This window comes from Anopheles cruzii, chromosome 3, assembly GCF_943734635.1.
Source record: "Anopheles cruzii chromosome 3, idAnoCruzAS_RS32_06, whole genome shotgun sequence".
NCBI lineage: Eukaryota > Metazoa > Arthropoda > Insecta > Diptera > Culicidae > Anopheles > Anopheles cruzii.
In genome coordinates, this window is record NC_069145.1 from 27357239 (window position 1) to 27385228 (window position 27990).

The 27990-nt window shown below is 53.1% G+C and overlaps 2 protein-coding genes across 2 annotated transcripts; one reads left to right on the top strand and one right to left on the bottom strand.

Annotated features, from left to right (window-relative positions):
* The first annotated feature begins 312 nt into the window (after nt 1-312).
* Nucleotides 313-1370, top strand: LOC128274672 (NADH dehydrogenase [ubiquinone] 1 alpha subcomplex subunit 7-like). The gene is made up of 4 exons (XM_053012940.1): nt 313-549; nt 627-715; nt 782-874; nt 963-1370. Exons 1-4 carry the CDS (start codon nt 484-486, stop codon nt 1015-1017), a joined length of 303 nt encoding a protein of 100 aa, XP_052868900.1. The 5' UTR covers nt 313-483; the 3' UTR covers nt 1018-1370.
* LOC128274671 (GAS2-like protein pickled eggs) lies at nt 1205-27823 on the bottom strand. The gene is made up of 10 exons (XM_053012939.1): nt 27734-27823; nt 17653-18086; nt 9939-10135; nt 9597-9715; nt 9158-9435; nt 6665-6772; nt 4924-5108; nt 4673-4847; nt 4131-4527; nt 1205-4056 (listed from the first exon to the last, which is right to left on the bottom strand). Exons 2-10 carry the CDS (start codon nt 17824-17826, stop codon nt 2816-2818), a joined length of 2874 nt encoding a protein of 957 aa, XP_052868899.1. The 5' UTR covers nt 17827-18086; nt 27734-27823; the 3' UTR covers nt 1205-2815.
* Between the last annotated feature and the right edge of the window lie 167 nt (nt 27824-27990).

The window sequence follows — 27990 nt, forward strand, 5'->3', positions numbered from 1 at the left end:
AGGCAGACTAGTTCCGCCGTGTCCGAAGGCGATTGCAGTGTGCTGTCTATTGCGTACCATAATGATCCAAAATTAACGCAAAAAATTTTACTATTGGAAATTGCTTGCATACGGAGCAATGTATTGTAAATTTTCTTTCACATAAGTGGAACAAATGTGCCACTTATGGCCACAAACTGGCTCGGTGGGTTTCGCACCCAAAATAAACAGATTGCATCAAGTTCGAGTTGGCAGCACGGTATGTTTGGTGACGATTTCTTATGTTGGTATCATATTCTATGAGGGAGACAAAGAAACTAATTGCCAGCGCAAACGGGAACCACTGGGCACACGCTCCTGGGCCAGTTTTTGACGGCTTTGTGTTTTTCTCGCTCAGCTGTCGTCGTTGCTCTGTGTGCCAGAATCAAAACATTCACCGTATTTTGTACGGAGTATCGCTTGCAGCTTTGCCATATTTTCCGTGGATTTCGCTGGTCCGCCGAGATGTCTAAAGTCGTGCGTCGAGACATTGGACCGTTGCTGCAGGAACTGCGCAACTTCCTCCTAGGTGTAAGAACCGTATTTCGGAACCGTTGGTGCCGGTTCACTTCGGAACATTATGTAATGATTTCTGTTTCTGCCCGCAGCGAAAACATACGAATGCGCTTCGCTTTGAGGACGGTATTGCGGCCCGCACACAGCCCCCACCAAATTTGCCCGATGGACCGGCACACAAGTAAGTATCCGAGCGTCGACGGAAAGCCTATTGGCTGAATCTTACTCCTGCCAACACTCATCGTAGATTGTCCGCCAACCACTACGTGCTGCGTGACGCTCGTCGGGAGGTAGCGCCGCCGATCGATGTGACCACACAGAAATTACTGACCGAAAAAGGGTACGTACAAGAGGGAGATGGTGCATTCCAAATCCGGTGAACAGCGAACACAACCTAAAGCAAAGCCATCCCATTGCGTCTCCGACAGATCGTCTGCTAAATTGCCAACACCAGGAAAGTCGTTCGGCTGGGACAAACACTAATCCTGCCCGCCCGTAAAGGCCACAAAAGAACGTTAGAAAGAGAAAGTGTAACCGGTGTACATGAACTACAACAGCAAGTTAGAGTAATAAAATTTCTACGAGTTCCTAAAGGAAACGTGCTCCCAAACATCGAGTCAAAGTTGGTTTCTTTCACCACATTAACAAAGCAAGCAACGCAGTTTCGGTTTTGGCGACAATTACCTTTATTCACGTTTATGATCAATACACGGGAGTTGGATATTGAATTCTTTATTTTACTCTTCCGTCGTACGCATCGATACAGGACTTACACAAAAAACAGCAAAAAGAAAACTTTAAACAATGCACGTTACAAACTAGATTTATCGTGAGTTTTTTTTTTGTTCATTTTGATTTTCTTTCAATAACTGCGATTGGTTAGTAACTTTTCGTTTAATATATACTTATACGGGTTTTCAGTTGTAAATTGTCATTTTGACGGCGCAACGTCGAGTTTACCGTAAACTTAACGGGTGCGTAGATATTGCACAGCACAGTTTGATTATGCAGAGTTCCTGTCCCTTTGCTCATCATTTCTCGATTCAACACTTTGTGATGATAATTGCTTTCGTTCGCTTACTCCCATTCTTAATTGGCTTTACTTTTCCCTCGCACGAACCTCTCGTTATGACCGTTGTCGCTGTTGCAATTGCTACACTAGCAACTCCTGCTCTATTGTTTCTCTTACGTCACGGCGTCACAGCACTGTGCTAATGTTAGTTTAATAATGCTGGCTGTTTTATGACAATTTTTTCCTGAATAGTTACTACTATATGCTTCAATGGACGCGTTCAAATTCGTACTTTCTGATTTCTAACCTGTGTTTTCCTGACACCCTACGGGGGGCTGAGAGCAAGTTTTATGGCGAGTGTTTCGGATCCGAACCCGATACCGTTTGTTTCACCGGGGCTGCATATGCCTGCCGCTAAGCTTCGAGATTATTTGAGGAGGAGGAAGTGCGTTCTTAAAAAATGCGATGGGGTTGATTAAAGAAAAAAAAACTACCTAAAAAAGTCCCTCCCATGGGCCTTGGGTTTTTCGTTTCTGCTATCGTCTAGCTAAAGTGCACGCTTCTTGTCGCATCTAAAATCCTTTCAAAAACGTTCTATCTGCATTTGTTTAGGCTAGCCCGCTAAAAAGCAAAAGTCAGTCCTTCGATCACCTACCACCCAGGCTCGCAGTCTGTCGCACGCGTCGTTGATAGGAAAGTTTGATAGTTTTCTAATATTCGTCCCTTACTAAAACACATGCCTAAAAAATGCACACTACTGTAGGCAGCAAAACCGCTTGGGGGCTGGAAATGGAAGCTCACCACGCCGCTGAAGTTCTGCTTCAAAACTGTAGTCTAGTGTCACGTTGCTAATCGTTCACAAAACAGTTACCACACTAACAACGAAAGCCAGAAACATTGAAGGTGTTTGCTCTGGGAATGATGCTCGGTCTATGTCTTCCGACTGGTGGCCGCGGGACCCACCATCTTCGCCTAAAATTGATATGATTGGAACAATCAACACACGAACCCATATTGCGCAACCTACTGCGGGGGGACATTTAGGTTTATCATCACATGTTAGTCATAATTTTAACGATTCGCGCAACGAAGTTGCGCCTAAAGTATTCGAACTGGAAACGAAACAGAAAAAAAACAGTGAAACGGGAGTGCCAAGCTGACTCCAACCAAAACGTGTCGCCTGTGTGGAAGCGTGCTACTTAAGGAACCACAGCGTTAACGGGTAGGCCCTACCGCCACTTCCCCGGGATCGCACTAGGATCAGCGGCGTCAGTAGAGGCCGGTATTGGAGCGCATCGGGGCCGGAATTTTCGAGAGGCCCTTGTCCAGCCGACGCGGAGACACCACCGAGGACAGATCGCCACGGCAGTTGGTCGCTTGCGTGCTGTCGGAAGCACTGGACAGGGTGCTGGCCCGCTTCGAGAGCGATCCCTGTGACTTGAGCGGTGAGCCCTCCGCACCGCCGATCACCTTAGCCCGGTCAAGGTTCCCGTTGCTGTGCACCCAGGCGGTGGTAAAATCGGCCGCAAACTCGCTGTTCGTTTCGCCGCTCGACTGGGACACCAGCCGCCGGACGCGTTCCACGATCTGCGAGTTGTCCGAACCGGAATCGAGCGTTTCTTTGATCTGCATCACGAGCATCGCGACCGGATCGGACCCGGCGCAACCCTTGCTGGGCGACGTGTTGGCCGACGCACTACCGTTGCTCGTGCCGTTCGCCCGGAGCGACCGTCTACCACCGGTCATCACGCTTGGCGAACGCTCGGCTCCGAGCGAGGCGCGCACGGGCGAGTTGCGTGTGAATGGGGCCGCCGCTGGCGGAGGGGCCACCTTCCCGGTGAACGTCTGTGTCGTGAGCGAGGAACGCTTCTTGGTCGGGCGACCGCTCCACGTGTTGGTTCCGCTCGCCTGTTCCGCGGTGTGACCGGCGGGTGCGTTCGGTTTGCGGACGCCCGATTTGACGGTCGATTGCTTGCGTTGTTGGTGCGGCAAGGAGCCAGGACCAACAACAACACCACCACCACCATTACCGCAGACCGTCAACTCGTCGGTTACCGTCGGAGTGCTGGTGGTGCTTTCGGCGCTCTCCTTGCGCCTCGGGGCGACCGGTGATCGCGGGATGCGCGATCCAGGGCCGGTGCCAGAACCACCACCAGCACCCAGCAGACCACCACTGGCCGTGATGGGACGGTCCATTATCTTGTCGGAGAAGCCCGTCTTCCGCAAACCGGTCGCATTCGCAATGTCCACCGTGATCTCGTCGTCGTTCACGTACACCCCGTAGCTTTCGAAGGCACCGGTTTCCGCCGGCCCACCACCGTTCCGCGCCAGGCCGTCCGTACAGTCGAGTGGCAGGGAATCATGACGTGCCCGCTCTGCGCCACCGTTAACTGCCACCAACTCGTCCGAAATCGGTGTCAGTTCCCGGTCGTCCTCATCGTTCGTCTTGTTCGAGCTCTCGTCCTCGGTCGGCGTGGTTTGCGGATCGGAAGCGGTCGTATCGAGATGCGCTGGAAAGGATGCGACATTGAAACGTTGAAACAAGCGTCAAAATTGGTAAAGTCAAGACGCAAAACAACCCTACCATTGGTATCTGCATCTTCGCTCGAGTGCTGGCTATTGCCGAGAGCCTTACGTCCGGCTCCGGGCGCCCCGACCGTTCCGGCCGATTGGCCGCCGTGCACCACCACACCCAGACTGCGGTAACCTTCGTCGCTGATTTCGCTCCCATTATCGCTGACGCTCTCGTAGCGGTTCTTGTCGTCCTCGGCCAACGGTAGCTCGGTCTTGGCACCGACCGACGCATCCTTATCACATTCAAAGTGCACTCCGACGCCGGCCGGAGCAGCATTCTGGCTCGCAGCACTGGTCGATGTCTTGCGCTTGCTGTTCGCCGCCGCATCCACCAGCATGCGGCGCGGGCTTGGCGAAACCGAACGGCGGGACGTTTTTAGCGGCGATCCGGGTGGTTGCAGTTTGTCCTGAAGCGGAACAGTAAGAAGTTAGCAAAGTAGATGCAGCAGTGTGTAAGCTTTGACAATCAATCCTATACCAAGGACACTCAAGGGTAGAATCAGAAAGGATTTGAAAGAAATCGTTAAGTAGGGCATGCTGGTCTCGACTAACCTGGCTCTCCACTGGCACCCGATTCCGTTGGGAACTCGGACTGCGGCTTCGGCTTCTGGCACGGGATGGCGGTGACAGCGTGTTCGTGTTGCTGTTGTTGATCGGTGATCCATTCTGGCTTCCCGCAGTTCCCGCGTTCGGTGTACCGCCGCCACTAGCTTTCCATGATCCAGAACTACGGGAAAAGCGGAAATCGTTGGAAAAGGACAGGTGTCGTCTAGACCAGGTCCGTTTGGTCGATGATGTCTTACCGATCGTAGTGAACCTGCGCCTTGTGCAGCTCGATCCCGTTAGCGTTGGTGGTTTTGGTGATAAGGCGAGCCGAAGCGGACGAGCGGTGCGCCGAGCGACACCGGCACGGATCGTGCTTGTCCAGATAGTGGGCCAGTGTGTCCCAACCCCCACCAACACGGACCATCACGTGGGAGCGAAGGATCTACGGGACAGCAGGTTTGAAGATGTGCAAAAATTAATAGCAAATCTGTTACTTTGGACACTCAAGACCCAAACGTTACTAGGCCCAATGAAGCAAAGGTACTTTTAAAGTCCAGTGACTCCAATTTAAGTCAAGGTCCCTTTCTATGATACAAATAGGTTCTTTCTCCGATTCTTAATATGAATAATTTGAATTGAATTTTCTCCGCGAGCTATGCTTTGCTGTGTCCACCATTTTTTCTTTGTGGTGTACCGTTGAAACACCAAAACATTCCATTTTTCGAATATAGTCATAAACTCCAACGTATTTCCCATTTCACACCCATATCAGCTATTCATTAGGCATCATAAACTTGACATACCTAAGAAGTATACGTCGCGGGTGGCCAAACCAATGTTCCCACGACGAAGCTTGACGCGCCAACGAAGCTTGTCAACACAAAACAACAAAAAACACATTTACCTAATGTGTCCCCGGGAATGAAGAACCGACAACTAGGCGGCTGCTCAACAACATGCCGCCGCTTATCGGCCTCCATTGAGATAGCAGACTTCTCCCCACGCCTTCTAGAACACGTTTCACGGCGGCACCCGACCACCCCAACAAGTCGTGACGGCGTCACTTCTTTCGCCCTCCGGCGGGACTGCGCGTTCAACAAATGCACGAGCGGAGCGTCAACAAGTGCCGCGGCGCGCAGAACGGCCCCATAACGGAAGCGAAGAGCAGCGTGATGAGTAGGTAAGAAGTGCGACATCTGACAAACGGCCCGACACAGGAAGTGGCCGGCCGGCCGCCGCTAAAGATGATAAAGCGGTGAAACGTGCCAAGGATGAATGTAACACACGGCCGTACTACAACGAAGCACGGAGCGATAAGTACGCAGGAACATAAAAGCCCAATATGGCCCGCGACTGGCAGTCATCATGGAACGAGTTAGGAAGGACCAGCGGAATGGACCGGAATAGTTACAATACTTCAAAACAAACGATTCCTACAACATTCCGTTCTAAACTTCTGTTGGGATTGTGAAGGATTTATAAAGAAAAGGTCTTCAGGGCATCGAGAGAGAAAAAACTGACGGCGTTGCCGATTTCCCCACCGACGTGGCGGTAATCTGTGGTTGACGGAAACCCCGTGGCCAGGTATAGCCTCCTGCCTGGCTGCAGCAGGTACTGCCCGGTGCATTCGATGAAATGCGGCCAACAACATGTTCCCGTCATTCCCACGTGAACCTCGGACACGAATTCTCGGAAGGCCGAGTATGCACTCGGGGTGAATAATGAAGCCGATGGCCATAGCAGGGAATTATCAAGAAGAAGAGGTTGCGTCCCCGAACCAGGATGTCTTGAGATATGCAGAAGGCAGCCGGTGGACGAGAGAGAGATTGAATTACAAATTCCGAAGAAGGGATTACGATTGAGACAAACGCTCCTTGCGATGCCAGCCAACGTGTGATCAATCTGATTAGCAGCCCCCCGGAAACGAATGCCCCGAAATGGACCTCTGGTAATTCTATTGTTTCTCGTCCGCCCACGGACACACACACACACACTTACCCGCACGAATATGAGCACTTTGGTATCGCCGATTCGGTATTTGCCCTCCGAGACGCGCACCATCGGGAACTGCGACGGGCAGGTGCACTTTTCCACCAGATCGCGGACCTGAAAGTGTCGAGAACGGAATCGTGTTAATAAATTAGTCAGACACCAGCGCGCCGCGCCGAGCGCTCTAATGGATGGTATGGCACATACAGACAGGCCCTCAGGCCGGGTGTAAGGAGCGAAAGGAAAGGATACCGTCGGTGGTCCCCGGCGGTATGATGATATATCTCCCTCCCGTCAGTTGGATCAATATTAGCACCTGAAGTGAAGGTCGGCCCTAGCGCACGCCAGACAACGGCACCTCGGCCAAGCCTCTTGCAAGGCGCGTCGGAGAGCAAATCTGCCCGCGTGCCGGGGAATGGCACTGGAGGAGCTAATAAGCCATAAAGTAGTGCGCGCGCAAACCCGGCCTATCTTCGCCCACACCGCATCGGCGAGTCGGTTTACGCCACCTATCGCGAGGCCGATCGACGCCGGACACAACACCCGGGCACTACTGCTGCTGCAAGACAGACTTCTGGTCTAAGAACGCGCCCACGGACGGAAAGGACGAAGAAAGTCGCACAGTCGCGGCCCCCGGTTGTGCCGCACCTCCGCATGCCGCCATCGATTGGTTTACGGTTTATATTAATAATAATCAACATCACATAGCGGATGGCGGGCCGCCTCAACGTGCCGCCGCCGCCGGCACGCGAGGTAAGATCGTAACAAGAATGTCGTAAGCGCGATCGCGACTTACGCCGCGCGAGTCCCGACCTGACACTCGTCGCGCGCTCCTGCTGCTAAAGCCGAAGAACCTGTTTCACGGTGCCGTGTTCACCGGCACGCGGCCCAGCGAGATACGCCCATCATCATCATCAGCAACGCCGTCATGGAGGTGTGCAAAAACTTCTTTCGCCCGAAGATCGCTCGAGGAAAGCCGTCACGGTCCCGGTGCGCTTCCGTTGTTCTGGTGGCGGTACAGGAAAGCGTCCCATTTGCATAGACCGATGACGATAATGACCGGGCGCGGTGGATATGCGAAGATCGGGGGACCGGGAACATGTGGATTACGGGTGGAGAGCTCTATCTCAAAACAACTTCCTACTCGTTTCTACCGTTTACACGTCGGTGGCCGGCTACGCGGGTAGCTCGGACTTCACGAGCCCAGACCACGTTCGGACCACGCCGACCACAGACATCAAGGGGAGGTATTCGACAATAAAATAATCGACCATATAACCAGCCGTCGATTCTTGGATTTTGAGTTTAGTCGAAATCTCGATCGAAATCGAAAGAGTTTACAAATTGGACTTCACACGTTGGGTAACGGTGGCGACGGGTGTTCTGGCCACAACTAATTAGCGGACGCATGCGAACCTTAAAGGTCGTAGGAAGGTGTGCCAACTTCCGCGACTTCCGGTGAGCTTGACTCTCTCGTTGATGTCATCTCAATTAGAAAACTCTTCGAAGCGAAACCGAAGCATCGTGGAAAGCGACTTCCGCCGACCTGTGGACCTGTGCCAGTAAAACAATCGCGTCGGGAAGGAACCGCGAAGGGCCGCCCACCGTGATCGGGCGATCTCCATTGTTTGACTACGGCTCGAAAACAATGTCTCTCGCCCGATGGCTTCTTCCCGCTTTTTGAGTCGCCTTTTTCAAGTAGCCCAATCGTCGCGGGCACACGCAATTGTCATGTGTTGGGTGACAAACACACACTCCAGCGTGGCCCCAGCCACTTGATGTCAGCGACGACGACCTGAACCTGCGGAGGCCAAAGTTTGTTTTGGTGATTTCACTCTTTCACGGCCCATCTCCGCAGACCGTTGGCCGAAGGTCGTGCCTCGTCGGAGGAGGTGTTGCACCACGCGTTATGCTGTCACGGTGCTGTGTGCCTTGCGCGAACGTCCCTGGCAGGTGGCAACCGCGTACACTTGATGCTGCGTGGCTGAAACGACCTGACGACGCCGTCGTGTCCAATTGTCGAATCAATTGTGTCCACACGCGCGCACGGTGGCACCTTGGCTGGTTGGCCACCATGTGGACACACAATGCGGAGGGCACCGGATGGCCAGGTTGGCTGGCTTTAAGTGGATAGCTTTTAGGCAGAGATTTGGACACCAAACTTTGGACACAGTGTACTGCTGCGGAACGACATTTTGCAGTCAACCGAAGCACCGGCCGTCGTGCCAGAGGTCGAAGGTCGACTCCGACTGTTCACCCATTACGTTACACGACAGGCGGATGATCCTCGGTTTCCTTCTTAGTCGCTTCGAGCGCAGCGAATAGGTTAGGCACCTTGCACACCGGATACCGTTGGTGGGCCCAATGACCAATGCTTTGGGCGAACTCCCAGGGAGCTTAACGCAGAGGCCCTCCCCATTTGAGCCCATCCGGCTCACAGGAGCTTAGTTGCGGGGAAACTGTGTGAAATGAGCAACAGTGGCCCCTAGACTAGACACCTACCATCTCGTCCAGGCTCTTCAGATCGTTGGTGACGATCTGGGGCTGCGGTCCGTACATCAGCATCGGCGACTCCGCCTCGTGGTCCTCTTCCTCGCTGTCACTGTCGTACAGTTCCGTCTCGGTTCCGGTCGACACCGCCGCACCGGAAGCTCCACGGCCGTCGCCGGCTCCTCCTTCGGTTTGCGTACCGCATCCGACGCCGCCGTTCGCCCGATTATCGGCCGCTATCTCGCGGTCGATCTGCCGCTCCATTTGCACCAACATTGGGGCCAGCATTCCTGCCAGACAGAAGGGACAAACCATAAGCTCATAACAGTCATAAAATAGTCGTTTCGTATCGATCGATCGGAGTGGGTTTGCTCGATAGCGTGTGCAGCCTGGCAGACTGGAAGAGCCTGAGTCATCGGGTAGACCGGGAGAACTCGTTCCGCCAACTTACCGAACTTGGCACCGCGGCGGGCCACCTCCAACAGGCACAGGATGACGTGCTTTTCGTTCTTGCGCATTATCAAATCGTCCGTCTCGAACAGCAGACACTCGAGGATTTGTAGACTTTTCCTGGAACAAAAAAACGCGTGGATGAAACGAAACGAAAATGGAAATGAAAAATCGAATCCAATCCGGTCACGCAACGTGCAGTCCGGGTCCGTCCGTCCCTGGTTCCCTGCACTGCAGTCGAATGAAGTCATCGCACCGATCGAGGACGTTTGCCACGTCACGTCTACGTTTTGTGGGTCATCTCGGGGCCGAACGAAAAAAGGATATAAGTATTCTTGCTTACCTGCACCACGTGATGAAGTTGGACACGTTGTCCCGGGAGAAGAAGGTGCCGCTCTTGGCCGCCGCCAGGAAGTGCACGTTGCCCATGTTCAGGATCGGCCCGGCCAGCCCGGATGTGATGGACTTCGTCATGGATTTGTTGCGTGCCTGTCGCCGGGCGATGTACTGCTCGGCGGCCGCTCGCACGTTGTTGGCATGCTGTACCACGGGGACAGGGCCAACGAAACAGAGAACGAGAGAGAGAGAGAGAGTGAGAAAACCGATCCAGAATATCAATTATTCAGTGCTGGCCCCGCGCCTGGGCCGCGATTCCCATTAAGCTCGGCCATTTTCATCGGACTGATAATTTAAATCACGCTCCCCCCGACGACAGGGAATCGCTTGCCGGGGAACACGGATCGGCGAACGTGGCCGGCCACGGTTCGTGCTCGCCGATCCAGCCAGGCCAGCGCACTCCAGCGGAATGCTTAACGAACTCACGACAAAAACAGGACGGGCGGACTGGCTCTTCTGGGGCATCCGAGACCGGCCACGTCTACGGCGATTGATTTTGGTCACCCAGATTGACGTAAACTCCGACTCCGAAAAAGCGTGTCACCCGCCCGAATCCCGGACAGGATTCAAATGAGTGCATCGCACGACTAAGGGGCCAATATTAGCAACTGAAGAACTTCTCAGACTCAAGTCTATGCGGAAAAAAATATATTTTTTACTGGAAATTAATTCAAACCGGCTCCAGAAGAAATGCACTAAAGTATCTTGTTGTCCGCGTATCATTAGACCAAATAGAACTGTCCCCATAGGCAGTGTTCCTCCAATCGAATATAGGATTGCCCAAAATAGTTGGACGCCAGTACAACGCCGCAGCTCGGAACTCCGCGTCCCGTGACTAATCGATCGAAACCGGGGGAAATTGCATGAGGCCGCCGCATAGAGTGCGCCGTGGCCGATGGATAAAAATACTGACGCCACTCACCGTCCTCACGCAAACAAGGTGACGTGTGGTAGTTTTTCGGAAAACGCAAACGCCGACGACCGCGACGGGACAGGCGAATCAATGCGAAATGCGAACACGTGTCTGGCCCAATGTCAGGGCAAATGGCGAAAAATTGATCCGAACTCCGACAGCCAACTCTGCTGGCGCATCTCTCGGATCTCGCCTCGGCGGGTGGGGCCTTCAGAAGGTGGATTGGTATTCGAGTTTTTCCTAGTTCCACGGCTCCACGGCTTCCGTTGCGGCGCCCGGCCTTTAAGGCTATCGGCTCCAGAATTGGCGGGACAAGACGCGCCCAGATAACTTCAACCTTTGGTCAAATTTTCCCACATTTTGTTTCCCACCTGGGGCGCCGCCGGGGGGCCTCGTCACTCCCGGTATGGTATGGAATGGCCCACCGCCCACGTGTACCGTGAGCGACGAACGAAAATCGTGGCCCTTTCACGCACGATGAAAAACGCTTCGGTGGGAGGCACTTTAGAGCGGAGCGGCGGCGTGCAGATTTATGGAAAAGTCGACTTCATTAGCACAATTACATGCTACTTTGGCGCGCGGCGCGCTCGGCGACAGCGGCGACCAAACAGCTGAGCCGCATTATTAGCGACCACAATTGGCGACCGCGACCGCCGGCGGGAGGCAGACCCAATCACGGGCCGGTGATCGGTGCACCCCAAACAAGGAAGCGTTGTCCCCGCCGCACAGCACACACCGGCGCCCAGCGTTGGGGGCCAGGCACAGGCTGACCTTGGCTCATTTGTTCACCCGCTCACTCCGACGCACGCCACGCTCACCCATTTTCACGCCACGCGACGCGCACGCCACGTCAGAATCGTGACGCATCGCCGCCGCGCAGCTTTTCCTTTCTATTGCTCCACGGCCTAACAGGGTTTGTGTTCCCCAACGTGCGTCGGGCGTGCGTAAGCTCAGCGTACTACGTGCGTGAGGGACAGCGCAAGCAGATGTGGAACAATAAGTCGTTAGGCTAACACACGGGCATTAAAAGCGTGTAAAGCTTTTATAGCCAGTACTTAAACTCTAAATGGAGGTAAACATTCGGTAACAATCAGATAGTTCCATATCGATCAGATTACAAAGGCGTTAGGTATTTTGACCAAATTTGCCTCGGCACGGCATGAGCCATGGTGGGCCATGTCGCCGCGAGAGAAAGAAATTGACACGTGCATTGTTGGTGGTGTTAAAAAGGTCTGGAACTATCAACTACCAGGTGTCTTCTGGTCCATTCTGATCGTTTTTTGATCAATGCATGGTGCAAATGGATCATTTGTTGTCCGTAGCGATCTGAAATAACGATTTCACCAGGTTTTAGAAGCTGATGATACACCACACCTTTCCGGGCCCATCAGAAAGTTCTTTTTGGAGTCCTCCGACGCTCTTTGTTTGTTAAGTAAAAATCGCAATTTTTTATTTTTTTTTTAACCATTCAAAGCACTGTGATCTTCCAAATGCATGATCACCGTAAGCTTCGGCAAGCATTTGAAGCGATTCTGTAGCAGTTTTCTTCAGCAGGTAGCAGAAAAGCAATAAATGAATGAAGCAATGTAATGTCGCTAAACAATTAGGAAGACCAAATTGAGAGCTAGATCCATCTGTTTAACAGTCCGATTTTCGAGTTCTAGACCTTATCGTAAATGCGATCGTTCGTTCGATCAGTACGAGACTCCGAGAAATGGAAAAGCCGAAGCTTTCGACGGCTAGAACTAATTTTGTGAGCGTTGGAAGAACGACATTGCTATTCAACAAATTAAGAAAAAAAAAACAATCAAGATGTCCGAAGGTTTCCTGGAAGTTGACTCAAATGATCAAAAAGGAACCTCGACGAAGTTTTCCGCATTTAGTCCCACTACTTATTGACCAACGTGCGGCGCGTGGTGGAAGATAAAATCAACTTCCATTATGTCAGATCACTTGCGGGTTATGCAAGCGGCGGCTCGGGCGATTCGCCTCTAGAATCGCCGATCGTTGAGAATGGTCCGTGACTCCTACGCGCCGGCTCCCTTCGGACAACTCGGGCAGCTCGCAACGAGTATCGAGTGACTTTTGACAATAGCCGGAGACGGTGGTGTGCGCCCGCGGACTAATGGGCCACGTTAGATGGAGCGTGTCCGGGTCAGCCCCATTGCGGTCGCCACCATTTGCCTAACCTTAGCAGTCGCAACATACCCCAACGCTGTCCGCTGTCCGGTTGGCTTAACGGAGACGGGATGTGTGTGTGATGAGCGGAGACAAATCCCTTGGCGGATCAATCTCAGAAACCGCGGTCAACCGATCGCGCAACATCAAACGGGTCCGGGTTGGCCACTGGCGGGTGGCAAACTAACCAACTGGACACAACGACATTTCAAGATCATTGTTTACTGTGTGTGTGTGTGCGGGATGTTTTGCTTTATCGTTTGGCAGAACTTAGCGTATGTTTAATCTTCGGCGATCACTGTCAACACTTGACTCACCCGCCACCGCCGGCAGGATGGTGGATGTACTTTAATTCCAAAGCCAATATTTGGGACCAACTCTGCAAATGTGTGTGTGTGTGCCGTGTCATGTTTGCTGTGGCAGGAAAACAACAAACGGGCTCTTAGGCGAGCGGTTTTTGGCAACGACGATCGGTCGGTCGAATATCAGTTCGCTTTTCCTTTTATGGAGATTCTAGGAGACCGGACCCCAACGTCAACCACGGGACGGATGCCCGTGGCTTAGAACACTAATCCACCGGAGTATATAAAAATAAAGTCATCAAAAGCCACGGCGACACGGAAAGCGTTTGCGCGATTTTGGAGCAACCCCAGCGCGCCAGGCGTGATCGTCGTTTTACGATCACCTAAACGACGACCAACGCTTTTAAGTGACTTATGCTAAACTACTTCATCCATCGATCGGGCCTTGTGTTGGGATCACATTAATTTTTAACGACACACCGCCGAGAAACCCGAGCGTTCCAGTCGCGTGAGTTCCGGAGCAAAGCGTAGAGAGCGTATCGTGGTCGTCGCGAGATTAAGATTTATTTCCCTCTCAAAACTAAGCGTTCGGGGATCGTAAAGACGCCATCATCATTTCTCTACACGCGCCGTTAATGGCAATGGCGGGGCAAGATTGTGTTTTTTATTGGTCCGATCGGCTTTATCTTATCACCCCCGGGTCCGGATGCTAATATGTGTAAAGTAGTAACTGACCCGAGGTTCCAACCCATGTTTGGGGTTAGCGGGCGGTTTGTCAGCAGTCAGGTTTCTCTTCGTTTTGTCCAATTATTTTGTAATAAATTTTGTTCCATGCGCAATCTTTGGGGCCACAAAAGCGATCGTTTAATGTTGCAATTGCTGACTTTAATCGCCGCCCAGTAAAGCTCAACATTGAACAAAGCTCAACATTGAAAATGTCGTGTCGACTTGACGCGCGACAACCTTAAAGGACCCCAGCAGCAGTGCGTGTGTGTCAAAACGCGACTCTCGACTCGACGCTAGTAAAAGTAATGACTAATCACAGTCAAGTGAGGAATGCTTTTAACGATAGCGACCGCCACCGCCGACAATCGAACCGACGCGCAACCGAGGCCGTTGTGGCATTAAAATTCTTTCATTTTTTTTTTATTAAATCAAGGCACGGCTTGTTGCGCCACCCCCGAGAGGCAATAGTCCCTCCCTCCCCCGGCTTGGTCCGTTTCAGAACCCGAAATGTCGTGCCTTGCGTCGGAGTGCGCGCGCTTCGAGCTAAAGTTCAAGGAACCGGCCACAAGACGGTGCAAGACATCGACACAGACCAGACCATTCTGACCGACCGCGAGGTGATCCGTGCGTGTGGGAGTCGCGCGTCGCGAAACGCCGAAGAAGTCGGTCGACGAAGACCCAAACATGGTATCGTGCTGGCTGTTGGTCTCCCCGACCCGGGCCGGAGGGACTATGATTGATAAGTGTCCGCATTGCAAACTACTGGAACTTCCTCGCGCAAACAGCTGTCGAACCCGAAATCGCGTGTAGAACCGCATTGGCCCACAAAGCTCGGCGGAGTGCACTCCAAAACACGCCGTGAAAATAAACAAACCCGCCGCGGCCTCGTCCAAATGCCGTACAGGATACGGCCACTTCCAATTGAGTCCAATTCACATCGGAACCCCTTCGCCGTCCAGCTCTCTTATTCCGTCCAATTCCACAGGCATTATGACCGAGGGAGGCCCGGGCCGAGTAGGGTAAGGGCCTACCCGTATCATAATCGAACCCATAATGTGTCGCGCGAGACGAGTGGGACCATGGGCTTCAGAAAACCATTCCGGCTCGACGACGAGTGTTGCCCTGGGAACGTCTAGAGAGAGGCCACACCACGTGGGTACGGGCAGCAGCTGCAACAACCAGGCCGATTGGTACCCCACGTGGAAGAGGGCGAGGTTCTCTTGGTGGGTGCTCCCCGACGACCCACCCCGGCCCGTCCGGTGTTGATGTTGTGCCAGTTGTTCTAAATAAATTCTCATTCCACCCCAGCGTAAGAGAGCTGGTGGTCCCAACAAGCCGCCGATCTACATTCCGAAAACGTCGGACGGGGGCTGGGGGGCTGACTCCCGGCCGGACGTCAGCGGCTCGGCTCTAAAGCAACAACAACGACCGCCGAAATCCCGCATCAAAATCCGGCCACCACCGAATGCATCAGAATGCAGTCCGTGTAGGTTTCGGTGGTCCTCAGACTTCAAGTCAACGAAGTTTGGTTATTTTTAGGGCTCTTCTCGCTGCTGCTGCCGCCGCGGACAGCTAAATCCTCTTGACGGATCCGCGCACCTTACCGCGCGGGTTGGTGGCCGTAATTCTTTCGGCGGCTCGTTGCGCCCACAGACCTGGCCGGCCCCGGGACGATCGAGCGCGATCGAGCACTTCCGCATCCTCCTGCTGCTCTCGAACAGAACGGGGCAGATCACTCGCTGGGGATTCTATTTACGCCACGCTGCGGTGGCGGCCCACAATCCCAACTCCGTGCACTTTGCAGTTTGATGAGGGGACCGCCGTTTTATACGTATGTCCCGGGCCCCTGTTTCGAGTTCTGCCCGTGTGACGAACGACGTATTTAGAGCGAGTGAAGCTCACCTCGGGCTACAACACCCTGAACATCGTCCCGTCGCCGATCGGTGATGTTCTAATCAGCCGCGCGGCGACACTTGGTCCGACCGCCGACTTCGACATCTCTTTCAACGGCGGACCGCACTCGGTGTTCCCAAATAAGGACAGCGGCAGAGGGCAGCACTACGCCGCGCCGGATTGCCGGAGGGCCACCACGACTCTTGGCTCGCTCGCTCTCGCTCGTCGGGCAATAGAATGATTCAACAGGTCGCCGTCGTCGCGAGAATCGGCGCTTCGAGAAGTGGCAATTTCCTTATCCAGTGTGTAGTGGCGCGCGCGCGCGTGTGTCGTCGCTCGGTGGCCTTCTTCTTCGATGACGCGACGCGTCGAAGGTCAGACCAGGCGGCGGCGGAGTGATACGTGCGCCAGGCGCCAGGTCTGCGCGAGATCAACGTTCGGCAGCTTCGGCCGCCAAGGAGACCTTGACGTTGGGGTTGTCGTGTGGTTCTCTATTGTCACCGCTCCGCGCACCACGCCACCGGAACCGGAATTACATACCGGTGCGGAATGTGAAATGATAAATGGAGCCCCCAATATGGTGGGTTCGGTCCGTCGCGTCTAATCTCCCGCTAGGGCTCCGGGTGAGGCCTTCGAAATGTACGTATTCGCATCGTCGAACGGTAAGAGGGTTTTATGCAAATGGCGGCCGGCGGGTGGTTGGAACAAAACTAGTCGCAAACTGGCGTATCAGAGCGGTAAGCGTTTTCGGATAACTTTGGACTCGGCCTCGTGCCGCGTGCCACAGGATTTCCCTTTCGAACCACACACTCTCATTTGCATCCACCAGGCGCAAGTATGGGCAGGGCAGCTTTCGGTTCGGGCATCGACAAATGTGCGACACCCCATCAGTTCCCGAATTCCATCCGCACAAACGGCGAGGAACCACCCAGCCTCCCCCACCGGCTGGCAGGTTCTTCCGAAGATGGAAACAATTCATTATACAAATCACTTCGTGGGCGTCGCGGGAGGACAGATGCAGATTAACGGAATGTCATCAAGCGAAGCCCGAAGTCAGACCCGGAGCGATTGTGGCTGGCGCTGGGGTTGGCGTGCCGCCCGGGGGACATCTTCGCGTTAATTGATGTTAATGGTGCTGCGCCGCTGCCGCTGTTGCTGGCGCAGTAAATGGGAGCGACCGTAAACCATCGGTTGGAATCCAACCTCATACGTCGGGCTCGTCGGAATGTGCCTTGACAATTAATTTACGCGCTAATAATTTGAACACAGCCCGCGGGCCGCCTGAACAAGGCGACAAGTGCCCAGCGGGTCATTCCGATTAACTGTCAATCGGATCGCAAAAAGAGTATCCGTCGCGTGCGATCGCCTGATTCACGTTGCGCTCTTTATGATGGGGATTACAAAAAAAAGTGTAAGATCGTCCTCGCGGTCCTCCTACGCCAGCACATCGGTCAGCCTTGGCACCGGAGTGGAAAAAGCCCGTACATAAAGTGCATGATTTACCGACCGGTCCCAGTCCCGATCCGTGCGCGGCGACGAAAGCGAACGTTTAAAGGACAGCGTTCGAATCGGCCTCCGATCTTCGAAGGCTCGATCTTTCGGAGGCCGGTGACGGTGGTGGTGGTGACCGTGCCCTATACTCTACCTACCTTGCAGAGTGCGACGCCCGTGTCCAGCCGGTCCATGAAGTTTTCCACGTTGATGCGCAGCTCCGGGTACATGGTGTTGAGCCACTCGGCCAGATCCTCGCGCATCGCGTACAGATACTCCTCGCTCGACTTGAACGGCCGGTACGGCCTAGACTCCAGCAGTACGGTATTCATGTTGGCCTAGTGTTTGCAGTAACTCTTCGGTGGTTAGGCTTTGCCTTTGTTGGGTCCCCGTCGGGTTCTTTTCACTTCTGTCACGCCGCCAAGCCGTCGCTTTCGAAGACCGGTTCGCACGATATGATTGTTCTTATTTATTACTATCTACTAGTTTGCAGAGTGCAGAAACAGGTAGAACCCTGTGGCGCTTAGGGCGGCTCTCGGTGTGGCCCTTTCACTGTCGTGCATCAGTGGGACTTTCCATCGAAAGGAAAGATCTGTAACGAAAAAGACGAATAGTGGGTCAAAAGGTGACGCTCGCAAGAAACAGGCCAACGCCAACGCCGAATGAAATGAAACCGACCAAAGACGAATTTAACGATCACCGAACAACGGCCGATAATTAAACTCTTCTTTAATCAAGAAACGGTGAAAGATAAACAAATAATTAGAACCAAACAGACGCGGATGAAAGCAAAAACCGTGTTAACTAATTATTCCAATTATGTCCGTCTGGAGGGGCGCCGCCGCCCTCGGTCGGTGCCCTCAAATTAGAACGAACGAACGTCAAGGTCGTAAAAGGCGCAATCGAAAGGTGCGCAGCGAAAGTGACGGAGGCGCTAGTAAAAACCAAGATAGAATCAGACAAGCAGAAGCAGAAAGAAGGAAGCGGAAAAGGAAAAGCGAGAGAAAAGAGCGCCGCATCGTAGCAGAAGAAACGTCGAAAAGACGGAAAACCGAAGAGCGAACCCAACAAGCGAGGAGCTGAAAAGTCGTGAAACAAATGCAACGACGATGGCGCCGTCGCCGGCGGCAGGTTAATTGGAATCCCCCGCGCCCGAGCAGCAGCGTGACCGTCGAGAGCGTCGAGGCCCATCGAGTTTCTTCCTTCTCTCCCACACACACTCACTCCCATCTGATGTTCCCGATGTTCCCCTTTGGAGTCGGATTTCGGATCGGTTTCAGGTTTCCCGCCAGCCGGGCGGGACGGCGAAATGGGATATGCCAACATAATCTCGCTAAGGACATCAGGCTACCAGCCGGGGCCATGGTCTAGGCGCCACGATCCGAGCAAATGATCCGCTAATAGCTTACACCACCTGTCTTTGGTTTAACGGTCCCCGGGACGGGACGGGCCGGTCCGGGCCCGGTGATCGCGGCAGCGCCGAGGGTGGCACTTTTGATTGCCACCTCAAAAGATGTTAAGCCGACCGCCGATGGTCGATAATCGAGAGCGCACGCGAAAGTAACGAGCCACTTTAACACCTTCTCACGGCTGCCCGGGTCTCTGGTAAACTGTAGAACGGAAACCGGAAACCGAAGGCGAAGTGGAGCGCGAACCCTTCGCGCACAGTGCGACGAATGAAGGGTGACACTTACACCATATTTCAGCAATTATTAAAGCTCACTTAGCTCGCAAGGGTCAGCCTAACTCAAGCTGGCCGTCCAAAGCTCGAGTTTTAGGACCACTTGGAACCAGCTTTTTGTGGGCTCATCTTCTGCCCCATTCTGGGCGTTTTTCGATCGATGCAAGGTTCAAATAGATCATTTGTTGTCAGTAGCGATCTGAATTACGGCTTTCACCTGATTTTAGGAGCTTGTGATACACCACACTTTTCTGGGCGCATCAGAAACTCCTTTCTTGGAGTCCTCCGACGTTCTTCGTTTGTTAAGTAAAAATCGCCATTTTTTAATTTTTTAAACCGCTTAAAGCACTACGATCTTCCAAAAACAAGCTTCAACAAGCTTTTGATGCGATTCTAGCACGTCATTTACAGGCACAAAAGTCGACACGGTTTAACCTCTTCAAATATATGTTGCAAACCAAACTTTTTTTACCTCAAATCGTATACCTGATATCAAAACAAGACAGTGTTGTCAAAAAAGCATAATGAGGAGCACCAAATTGACAGCTAGAGCCAATTTTTACACCATCCGATTTTTTAGTTCTAGTCCTGTTCTTTATCTAAATCTGTTTCTTTAAGTGTTTCCTGGAATTAGTTAATTCTCACTTTCCGAGGCGCAATTAAAGGATCGGAGCATCGAGAATTCATAACAAGAGGGTCTACACCGAAGAACGTAGCTCAAGTAGCTGCTGGATCGGTGGGTCGAGTCGGGGAACTTGTTGGCCGCACTGCCTGCTATACACAAACCACCGAGGGTATGCAAAAAACACGCCAAAAACAAGCATAATCCGCCCGGGGGCCGGTGGCCGGCAGATACTTAACAGTATGGCCGCTTTTAATGGGTTCGTTGTACGCCCCCGATGGGTCGGAATCCTCGCACCGCGAGGGTCGACCTGTTTATGGCTGACCAAAGCTAATGAGTTCTTTCCGTTGCGCGCCCCGTAGCACGGTTGACATCTGTCGATAAGGGCTGCGAGATAGGGACGCGAGCGTGCGTGTGTGTGTGTAGGCAGCAGAAGGCGTGGGGGGCCCAGGACACCCCCCACACGCCGAACCAACCCACCACCGATCGGTCAATCGGTGGTAATTTATTGTTCCATTTAGGTGCTGTTATCGGCGAGTGCGTGTTTAAAGTGCGTACTCGGCTACCGAAGTTACCTTATCTTCCGCGGTCGGTCCGTACTTCAGTCGGCATGGAAAAAGCTCTCCGATGCAACTTCATCTTGACTTCACCCTGGAAGGCGTAAAGTCGCGGGGCCAGTTCCATCGGAGTCAAGTAAAAAGCTGTGAATTGGCGCACAATTTGACTTTTTAATGCTCCGAGCTCCGGACAGCGGCCACAACGCACCTGACCCCGTTGTTCGAGAGGAAGACCCACCACCAGCAATCTCTCGGGCGGGGGGGGGCATTAAGCATTCATGACACCCATTCCGCGGTGGAGTCGATTGACCATTAGACGTGAAAAATGGGTGCCACAAACAAAGCTGACACTTTAGACAACAAAAGGATTTACGGTTGGTGGTGGTCGAAAATGTCTTGTTCCTTCCACGCTCTTTTTGACAGCCCGTTGACACCGTTCCCACCGGTGGATTTTTACCGCCGCCCAACCGACCGGACCCCGATATTTTGACACCGATGCGAAATTCGCATCGCCAAAACCGCCGTCGTAATCGGCCACCGGTTGGCCACAGTGCCCGCCCGCTTGGGGAACTCGTACTTTTGGCCGCTACCAGCACACCAACGGCTCCTATTGCGCAGAGGTTCCCTCGGCAGAGGATTGATGCAAGAGGCCGGGGCTCGGGGCTGAACCGAGCCGAAAGCACCTTATTAGCGTCACGCAAGTTTGCTAAACACACCTCGCGATCGGAACGGCCCCGAAACCGGGAAAACAATGTATCCTTTGGTGGGCCGGTGCGCTACCGGTGGTGCTGGCTGGCTGGCGGGGTTCACGATCCTGCCGCGGACGATTATTACACGGCCTTTGTGGAGCCACATTTTAATGAAGAAATATTAGTACGCTCGACTTCATCCGTCAATCCGTCGTCGGCCGGGAGACTCCGCCGACTTCAAACGACTCGCCACTTCAGGCGGGAGATCCTAGCGATCGGTCGGTCGGTCGGCCGGACGGCGGACACAAATACCTGGCCCGTGACGTGTCACGCACGCTGCAGATTTGCAACCGCCAGCAGAAGAAGCCGACGGATCGCAACAAAATCGCAACCACCGAAAAGTGACCGCATTTTCGGCGTGCCGCCCGCTTCATTACGCGTGCGCCTGGGCCCCGGGAACGCGCGTAGAGGCGGGCCGCCGCCGCCACCAGCATTCCAATCTGATGTTGGGCCACCCGGGTGGAACCGGGTGGACCCGGACGGGCGTATGGTGGGTCGCGCGAAATGGGGTCGCGCGCATAACGCCCCGATCTTTGCATAGGCGCCGGCGTTGCGCCGCTGTCGTGGCCAACAATTTTGCGCGTGCGAGGTCCACCGTTTGACGACGTCGGTTTTTTCGTGGCGATAATCTTGCTGCGGTCGGTCCGGGCGTTTATAAAGCAATAAAATGATTCATTACTCTCGGACATGGGCACGATCGGTACGATCTGTTTGTTTACACACCGGCCCTGCGCCAGTTTGGGGAGTGGTAGGACAGGCCGAACGGACTAATTGCCAACGGTGGTAGCAGTGTGTAATCGTTTCCGTGGCACACGCGCCTCGCCGAAGTGTTTTTGGTCGCACAATAGAATGGAACCATATTCTGCACCCCGGAGTGGCCGTGTCTTATTACTCGTCGGGGTTGAAGTCTCGTAAACCGCGAGCACCGTGAGAGTTTTCCGCACCGAGGCCCCTATTGGGATATGCTTTTCGATGGGAGGCGCAGTCCCGACACACAAAGAACAAATAACCAGGCGGCCTGAGGGGTTAGCTAACCGTCCGCCAGGAGTAGCACGAAAGTTTGCCATAAATTCGCCATAACTAAACGCAGCACGCAGGCTGGCCAGGCCAGCGCAAGAGGTGCGGCGCATAGAGCGAAAAGCAGGAGTTATCCAACGTAAAGCCACCTTCGCTGGCGTGGCGTGAGCATAAGACGCCAGCGCTCTGATGGTGGTGGGAAGCGAATGATTAGATTATGATCTCGATCGTGTTGCCGTGTCGGTGATGGCCCGGCGCGGGGTCATCTTGATGTGATAAGGGGGCGTATTAATGTTTCGCTTTTTAAAGGGCTTTTTATCGGTTGGGCCGGCGAAATTGCCTAACGAGCCGCGTGCGAGCCCTCGAGCTCGCACTAATTGGCGCCACGATAATTGGGCTTCGGTTAACATTTGTGGGCAACAATGAATGGAGCGTTGGGGTTTTTTTTGGGAACCATCATAAAATGGGACAGAGCAACAACTTCATTAAAATCGCGAAAAGCCGAAGCCCCGAAAAGTGATTGGCCAGCCCCGGGTGGGTGTGTGAACCTTCGTTTGGACAAAGACCAATAAAGCACAGGCTCATGGGTTAAAACCAACGCGCCCGGGAGTTGAAAAAATTAATAACAATAGGTGATAAATTGTTTGTATTTTAATTCTCTTTATGGATTTATTTATTATGACGGTCAGAGTCATGTTAAGCACCACCTTAAAGCTTTACGCTTAAAATGATGGTTCGAATTGACGTGTTTCGCTTAGAAACCGATTAATCGGTGCAACAAAAAAACGAAATAAATTAAAGCTCCCATTAGGCGCTTCACGTCGCGTTAAACAAACATACTCAACATTCTAGAGTTCCAAAAACGGCCCATTCACTCCGGCCACTGGCATCCGCAATCCGGGCGTTGCATAATTGATAACACGAAATAGGTATCAAAAAAATGTAAACATGCGTAAGCGTAAATCACGGGGCCGCCACACGGAAGGTGTTAAAAATGGCCCGCGGCGTAAATCAAACCCGTAGCCTGTAGCTGGATGAAGAAACCAAACCATTGGCCACCGCCGTTCGAGGCAATCGCGATTTCACGGCCAACGGATTTCGGCTGTCGGGCCGGGTTGGGCCAACCGTCTGTCACGCAGCGGCACTGCGTATGTTTCGACGAAATCAACCAACCGAACCATCGACGGATGCAACTTTATGTAACCCGGCACCGCCACCAACATCGCTGGATGCAGTTGCGGTGGCGAGTTTAAAGTGATTATTTGTTTAACCTCGAAACCGAAGTAGCAAACCGAACGGAACGGAATTTTTATTAGCTTTTATACCAGCCACTGGCCCGGTCTGTCCTGGCCGGACGGAATGTCATAATATTGTTTGGCCCACCACCCCCCCGGTCGGACGCGAAGGTTTTACGTTGGACATCATCAAAATGCGCCCGGCCCGGCCAAGTGGGTTCATAATTTAACCGCAACCCACCGGCTGGTATTTAACCGATCGAAGACACCTGGTGATGTTGATGGCCCCTTTGTGCAACATCGACGGGGACCCAACGTGTTGCAGCTACCGACCCACCCGGGCCATCGGGACCGCCACCGCTGTCACCGGCTGTCAAAATAGCGCTTCCCAAAAGAAACCGTTCGGATGTTTGGTTTTAAATTGAAATGTAAGACACAATGTGAAACCTTCCATTTGGAGGCACCCGGCCGTGCCACGGTGAGCGCGACAAGAAACGGGGAAGATGGTCTGGAAAGAACCGCGCCACAGCAAAAAACAACACCACAGTGTGCAGCAATCGATTACGCCGCTCATAGACGCCTATAGGCGCATCAGCCACCCCTTCGCCGAATGCGGAAGCATGATTAAAAGCATAAAAAATCCATCACCAAGGTCATCGTCGTCGTTGTCGTCGCCGGTCGACTGAGCGTGAGCGAGTGAAAGGAGCGAACGCCAGCCGCCGTGAGCGACTGACTGAACGGAAGAGTCGCACAATGCGGGCAACAACGACAAAAAATAGAAGGGTGAACAATGTTGAAGAGTAGGAACATCAGGGCACCGAGTACGGTGCGGAATCTGCGCGTGGCAGCAAAGGCGCGTTCTGCGCGTACGAGAATCATTTGCACATCCTTTCAAGCGATGCCCTGTAATGGGCCCATTGTTTCGCCGTTGAATGATTAAGCGCTACGCTAAATTACGTCGAAATATTATGGAAACATTTGTCACGCCGAACGTCACTAGATAAATTATATACTTATATGAAATCTGAACGGAAATCTAAAATTAATTAATTAATCTTAATAATTCCAAGGACCATGACTTCATAAACGGTAAACATATTGATAACAGCGCTGCGTTCGACAACTTACGATTGAAGGCAATTGTTGAATGAATGATTTGATACTTGAATAAAATTTTACAATCAAACCGTACCGAAGTTCGCCCTTCGCCGACGCTCTCCCCGCAACACAATCACATCGGCTGCATTCTTTTGCGTTTGTTTTTCCTGCATTCTCCGCTGCACTTCTGCTGCAATCAATTGTTGCAGATTCGCGCGGCGTGTCTCTCACGTCGCGTTCAACATATCCCGCTCGCGCGAACAATGCGGCTGTTGTTGTGTTGTCGGCGGGAGAGAGACTTCCCGACTTCCCCAATCAGCGGCCCTCTGCCACGTTTTCCCATCCACCCTGCGTTGCGTTTGTTTTTCTCCGTTCGTTCTATTTTCTCTCGCCGACCGACCCAAGCATTCACGGTCGACGCCGGGTGGTGGCGGCTGGGATGCAGGCAAACAAACCAACAAAAACCCAGCCCCACAAATCAATGAAATTAAAGAGATCTTCTGAGTCATGGACGGCGCTGGGATCGCGAGTTAATAAACAACAAAAAAAGCCGATAGTAATGGCTGCTCAAGTGGTCGATAAAAGAGAGATTCGATTCGCGGCACTGCGGGACTACTCCTCTGGCACACTAAAGAGGGGGGTAGTAAGTGGGCTAGCAGAGGAGAACCCGCGCGTCACTTCTTTGTGATGCTGGGGCCGGCTCTTGATAGCGAACACATAAGAGCCTGCCTGGCTCTCAAGAACTCAGCTTCGTCGTCGTCGTCGCAGCTTCCGGTCGCGATTGTCATTCGGATCGATGACCTGCGGTGACTTTTTGAAGCCGACTCAGACGATCGAGGTCTCGCGTTTGCGTAACCTGGCGCCCGCGACGATGACAACGACGACGAGTGTGTTCCGCGGAACCAGCGGACGAACAATAAATTCCATTAAAAAGTGTGCAATGGACCGCAATACAAAAACCCCCTGTTCAAAAGGACACCACCACCGATTGGAACCTAATAATGGCAGATGGCCAGGCGCAGTGTTGAAGATTAAAAAGTCTGCATTTTATTGCGCCGTCATAAATCAAATGCTGCTGTAGCTGCTGCCGCGGGCCAACAAAAGCACGTTCTTTCGGCGGGGTGACCATTGCGCGAATCCCCAAAGCGATCATAAACATTCGTACGCACTCCGTTCGCCGCCGTAACAGCATCGCGTCGCGACGTCGCCAAATGGCCGTGATTGCCGTCCCGAGCTGAGGGAGCGCAAACTAGTGACATTACTCTTACTAGTGGGGACCCAGCACATAAGTATGCTAATCGGGGCCTTCCCCCCCCCCACCAGTCATCGTTCAAACCGACTGCTGACTCGTGATCGTGGTCGTTGTCGTTGCGAAGTGGTCACACACTTTATCTTTTACTGCGGCGCCCTCCAAGTGTGTGTGGCGACGGAACAAAGTGTCACACTCACTCTCTGAGGCCAAACCGCGCGCACTCGGTTTGAAGTGGAGTTGCAGTTTCTAATCATCGCCCAACACCCACTGCGCCCACTCGCGCAGCTGCTGCATATTTATGCACCGAGCCGACTGGGCAATCCAGTTATTAGACAGCCCCTGTCGGTGGGGCTGGAACGCCAAAAAACCCTCCCCCCGCTTTTAAAGACACCCCGAGAACAATCGGCCATTCGGTGGCGAACCGTGGCATGGCAAGTGACGGGCCAACGGGCTCACGCTACGATTAGATTAGAAATGGGTCAAACCGTTTAGGACGAGGCCCGAACGTTCGTTGCTCTGTGGCCCCGTGGCCACGTTGTTGGTCCGAATGGCCACATGAAGCCGCCTCCGGGAGCACCGGGTTACGTATTGATTTTATTGCTTCTTCCTGTCTAGACGAGGGCTGTCAGTTTGTCGCCACGCAGCGCCACATGCGCTAGGTTAGGCACCGCATTTTCTTACGTTTGTCGCCAAGCTCGTTAGCTCGTTCTTTGGATCACTAATTTGCCTACGAGTGGTGTAAGTTGTGTAAAACCACCCTGAGTTCCATTCGTTCCGCCAAACAATCCATGTCATTGTTCACCATAATGAACCGAGCCGATAAATGTAGAAAGGCACAGAAAGTGAGAGCGGCGCGGCGTTCGGTCGCTGATGTCATCGCAGTGTTTTCGTTGTCGTGGTCCTTGGGACGGAAGATAACACAGGCGGCCTTTATCTATCCCCAGAATTGAACACGCCGCCAAGGGTGTAAGTGCTCTATTACTGGAAGGTAAAAATGTGCCACCCTGCGTTGAGTCAGCGTACCGTACCGAGTGTCATCATTTGGGGTCTCTCTTCTAGACAAACAAACCTTACACGTCTACCATTTTGCAACAGGAACTGGCAAGGCTGATCTCAGTGCAGCGTATAATGATGGATTAGCATGAGAATGCATAAGACTGTTGAAGGCGGTTCGTCACCCAACGGGGTTCGAATGACCGGTAAAAGGGGTACACTTTGAGGTCGTTTCGAAATTGAATCTAATCGCACCACGACTACCACGTAGCAGACCGGGCTTATCAGTGCGTAAAGGCAGGCCCCGGGGTGGCGCACATGTATGTAACAAATAATGCTGCGACCGATGAAAGGGTGGCCTTGCCGCCGGCCGGCCAGCCGGTTGTTGATGTAGCGCCTGGTTACGATAGACAGTATCGGCCTATCAACCAGAAACTCCACGCTACAACGCTCGTTGTGGCCGTTTCGCCTATCACATATGCAAGCAGGAGGGCAGAGCATAAGGGACCGTGCGAGGTGCGTGTTGATAAGGGCGTGCGAGAATACGGATTCGTGACGAAGCATCGTCGGGCAGCGAGATTTTTTGGTCTGTTCCCATTGAAACGTGGCGAGATTTGGCGAAACGTTTGGGTAACTTATTTACTTCTTCGCCTTCATCAATCAACCAAACTGATTTGTCCGAGTTCGAACGAAGGGATGACAGACGGACGCTCCAGGGCAGAAGGATGAGATTCTTCTCTAAAAGCGACCGAAGACAGACGACCGATTAGGCAGCGCAGGAACCTGAACTGAAAAACCGAACAAAAAGGCAGATTCGCCGGAGGAAAATTAAAAGAAAACATGGGATAGCTCATAAACCGACCGACGGAAAATAAATGTCTCCCGCGGCGCGACAACCGCGAAAAGGCAGCGAGAAGAGACGAAAAAGAATGCAATGAAGCGGCGGCACCCAACACTGCAGATTGCGTCGCCGACGACGTCAGACCACATTAAAACAGCACAAACACACAAACACACAGACAGAAGCATACGTACCGAATGATTTCCGTTCTCTCGGCTCGCCGGTTTGTTAGTACGCCTGGCACGTCTTTTTTTGTTTGCCTTGTGGTACTGCTCTCTCTCTCTGTCTACTGCTGCGATTCCTCAGCCGCTTCCGGTTCCGTCGATGTCTGCTGACACGCTGCGACTGCTGCCACTGCACTGTCCACGGTTCCGGCCACTGCTGAATGGATCGCGAAGGATACCATGCTGACGCGGCGGATGTTCACTACTGTTCCGCCGGCGGGGCACCG

Excerpts from the sequence above, each read along its gene's own strand:
- LOC128274671 (XM_053012939.1), bottom strand. The coding sequence starts at position 17,826 with ATGAATACCGTACTGCTGGAGTCTAGGCCGTACCGGCCGTTCAAGTCG. Across the intron at positions 5,109-6,664 it reads AAGTGCTCATATTCGTGCGG|ATCCTTCGCTCCCACGTGAT; the intron begins GTAAGTGTGTGT and ends GCTGTCCCGTAG. Across the intron at positions 4,057-4,130 it reads CGAAGATGCAGATACCAATG|CGCATCTCGATACGACCGCT; the intron begins GTAGGGTTGTTT and ends CATCCTTTCCAG.
- LOC128274672 (XM_053012940.1), top strand. The coding sequence starts at position 484 with ATGTCTAAAGTCGTGCGTCGAGACATTGGACCGTTGCTGCAGGAACTG. Across the intron at positions 716-781 it reads CCCGATGGACCGGCACACAA|ATTGTCCGCCAACCACTACG; the intron begins GTAAGTATCCGA and ends CACTCATCGTAG. Across the intron at positions 875-962 it reads AAATTACTGACCGAAAAAGG|ATCGTCTGCTAAATTGCCAA; the intron begins GTACGTACAAGA and ends CGTCTCCGACAG.